Genomic DNA, 2,920 nt, shown 5'->3' on the forward strand with positions numbered 1-2,920 from the left:
GCTGCATTGCAATAAGATCGTGCGCCTGTATGCAAGTCGCCAGCCAGGACGCCAGCACACGCAAGGATAAAGGAACCCACGCGACGACGACGCCATGAGCCCTTCACAGCTCGCTTCAACAAACGGGAGGAATAGGCTCGGCAATGCAAGGCATGCGACACGACCAAGCCTATTGCACGTGTCAAGCGGCGTCGTTGACAAGGGAGCGTGCCAGCACACATGGACAGCGTCTGATTGGTTTAGAACGGACCAATTGCGTGCGGCCAAGCCACGCTCCCGCCCTCCGAACCGCTCGTTCCGGACGGTATGTTGAGGCTTCCAGGGAAACGACGCGTGCAATTGGCTGCAGGCAGCCATCCTCTCGCCGGAGAAGGGTTTCGATCGGAACAGTCCGGCATCAATAGACAGGGGCCTCTGCGATATCAGGTCGCTGACTCATGCCACCGCGGCTTCCTCCAAGAGCAAGTGCCATCGTTTCCGAGACCCGCGCTCGGTGGCTAGTAGATGCATGCACAGAGTAGGTTACCTTGCCAAATGCCTCAACAAATCTCGGCCACCGAGTCCTTTCTGGCTTTTCTAGGGCTTTTCCCATCAGATCCGGAATAAAACGCACCTGTGTACGTTTATTGGTGTTTAAACGTGTTGAGCAGCTTCCGCGGCTTCCTCGGTCTCGGATGAAGGTGTGCGCGCAAGGCGAAGATTACGAGGGTGGGAAATGCATGAAACAAAGTCTTTTGAGACTCCTAACCTACTCGTTCTACCGACACGCGTCGGACGGTAACGGTGCGAGCCCAGGTCACGGTGCATCATCGACACCTTGTGCCATCGCGAGCCCGTCATCGACACGGGATCTATGATACAAGAGCTCGCTCATTTGTACGCTCGTTACTAGCAGCGTAAGAAGGGTGCAGTCTCCCAACGGCGTCGTTGCCCGAAACGGACTCTCCGCCCTGCTAGTACTACCGGTAGTACAGCATTATGTTCACCGTTCGATCGAGGCTACCATGATGTTAGCTCCAGATATCTCTTCTCTGCGTCACCGTCCCTTGAACTTGAAGGCTCTTGAAGCGAGCGTGCACGACGCCGCTCCACCTCCGCCGGTACTGCGTTAAACCCTTTCTTTGACGCGTGTTTAAACACCGAATCTGGTCCACGCTGGACGCTTGCCCATCAAACTCCTGGTTGAAGTTGGCACTTTTCGATTGGTTACAAGCATGTCGGAGCGACTCGCGATACTGCCTAGCGCCCCCGCGCCCCGCCGCCACGGCTTCTTTGCGGGCTTGCTGGCGGGTGCCGTCGGTGTCTTCTGCGCCGGCCTCGTCCTCTTTCAGGCTACGCCCCGCGTCGACGTCGAGGTGATGACAACAACGCTCTCGAGCTCGCCGTCGCTTTCGACGCTCGCTGGCGTCTCGGTTGCCGACCTCGCGCTTATCAACGCTCCGCTGGACGCCGCAAGCAATCTCACAGAGGAAGCGTGGATCAGGTACTGATTCTTATTCTCATTTTCTGCCAACGAATCCGGGGTAGCGCTCGCATTGCCCGCTGGATCGTACATGCCAACACGTGGGGCACGATCGCCACGACAAGCGTGCACCTCGACGGCGCGCCGTTCGCCAGCATGATCTCGTACAGCGGTGCGCCTCCATTCATTTGATTTATTTTTCATGATTTTACCGGCCGATCGTGCTAGATGGCGTCGGTGCGTCGCCTAGCAACGCGACGGGTCGCCTCTACTTTTACTCGAGCACCATGGGCTCGACAGGTGCGTTTTTGCATGGGTTTTACACTGAAATAATGGGGTGACGCAGGCAAGGATTTGGCCGCCAACCCGCGTGCGTCGGTCTCGATCACGATGGCCCAGCTCGGCCACTGCACGTACGATCCTCAGGTATCGGATCTCGATCCAAGACAAGGGCGTTCTCAAGGGGACCGTAGGACCCGACGTGCTGGCGCGTGGTTTTTTCGGGGACCCTAACCCCCGCGGTCGCGGTGGACGATGCGCTCGCGGCGCTATTCTCAAAGTACTAGTCACCGCCTTGTGTAAGCACGCCTTATTCCTGCGATAGGCACCCGCAGATGAGCTACTGGCCGCGCGGCCACGAGTTTACCGCGTACGTCGTCTTGTATGCCTTCAAAAAGGGGCTAAAAGTCGTGTCATTAGGTACGAAATGCACCCGACCGAGATTTTGCTGTTGGATTTTTACGGCGGCGCCAAGCACATCGATCCCGCCACGTACTACAGCGTGCGCTTCTAAGCCGTCGGGTCTCTCGCCGCGCGCCGCGGTGGTTGATTTGTTTTGAGGAAAGCAACACGACTCTCTTCAGTTACCACCAACACGACGCTGTCTGTCTGCCGTGAACCGAGTGGCACGCTCGTCCACGCACCCTCGAGGCGTGATAGGCTCCGAGTCGCAGATGATGCGCTCAAAACGCAAGTTGTGCGTTGCAGTGTGATCTGGCTTGCGTCTCTGCGCCTATCAGTTTTTAGGCCTGGACATAAGAACTGGACGTAAGGTATAAATTGCCATCGGTGGCGTCAGCAGAACCTACGCGACCGTACTGGCGCACTGTAGATATTCATTCATCTCGCACTCCCAGGCGTATCTGACCACCGCTGCGGTGCACTTGCCAGTTTGCAGTTTCCAGTTTGCAGTTTGCCAAGTTGCAATAATGGTGGGCACGGCGCGCCCGTCACCGTACTCGGACGACCGGCTTTCGTTTGTGAGCTCGGTCCACAGCAGCGCGCGCCATCTGCTGCACGACAGCTTTGAGCCCGTCAAGACGCCCCTGGACGCCGACCTCGAAGGCGGCGCGCTCCGCGACGGTGGCGCGCCTTCGATCACATCGCCCGAGATCCTCGCGCTCCTCTTCCAGTATGCGTGCATTGGCATCGTGGACGGCGGCATCTATGGCATGACGT

At 57.9% G+C, this 2,920-nt stretch overlaps 2 protein-coding genes across 2 annotated transcripts; both read left to right on the forward strand.

Annotated features, from left to right (window-relative positions):
- Positions 1–1,214: 1,214 nt before the first annotated feature.
- Positions 1,215–2,355, forward strand: SPRG_12114 (hypothetical protein; the record flags this gene model as incomplete). Its single annotated transcript, XM_012351620.1, has 7 exons — positions 1,215–1,483; positions 1,528–1,634; positions 1,691–1,762; positions 1,809–1,888; positions 1,936–2,021; positions 2,067–2,111; positions 2,162–2,355. 7 exons carry the CDS (start codon positions 1,215–1,217, stop codon positions 2,253–2,255), a joined length of 753 nt encoding a protein of 250 aa, XP_012207010.1. The 3' UTR covers positions 2,256–2,355.
- Positions 2,356–2,670: 315 nt separating this feature from the next.
- On the forward strand, positions 2,671–2,892 carry SPRG_12115 (hypothetical protein; the record flags this gene model as incomplete). Its single annotated transcript, XM_012351621.1, has 1 exon — positions 2,671–2,892. A coding segment is annotated over one exon (222 nt), but the record flags the coding sequence as incomplete, so codon positions are not given.
- Positions 2,893–2,920: the final 28 nt, after the last annotated feature.

This window comes from Saprolegnia parasitica, assembly GCF_000151545.1.
Source record: "Saprolegnia parasitica CBS 223.65 unplaced genomic scaffold supercont2.83, whole genome shotgun sequence".
Lineage (NCBI taxonomy): Eukaryota > Oomycota > Saprolegniomycetes > Saprolegniales > Saprolegniaceae > Saprolegnia > Saprolegnia parasitica.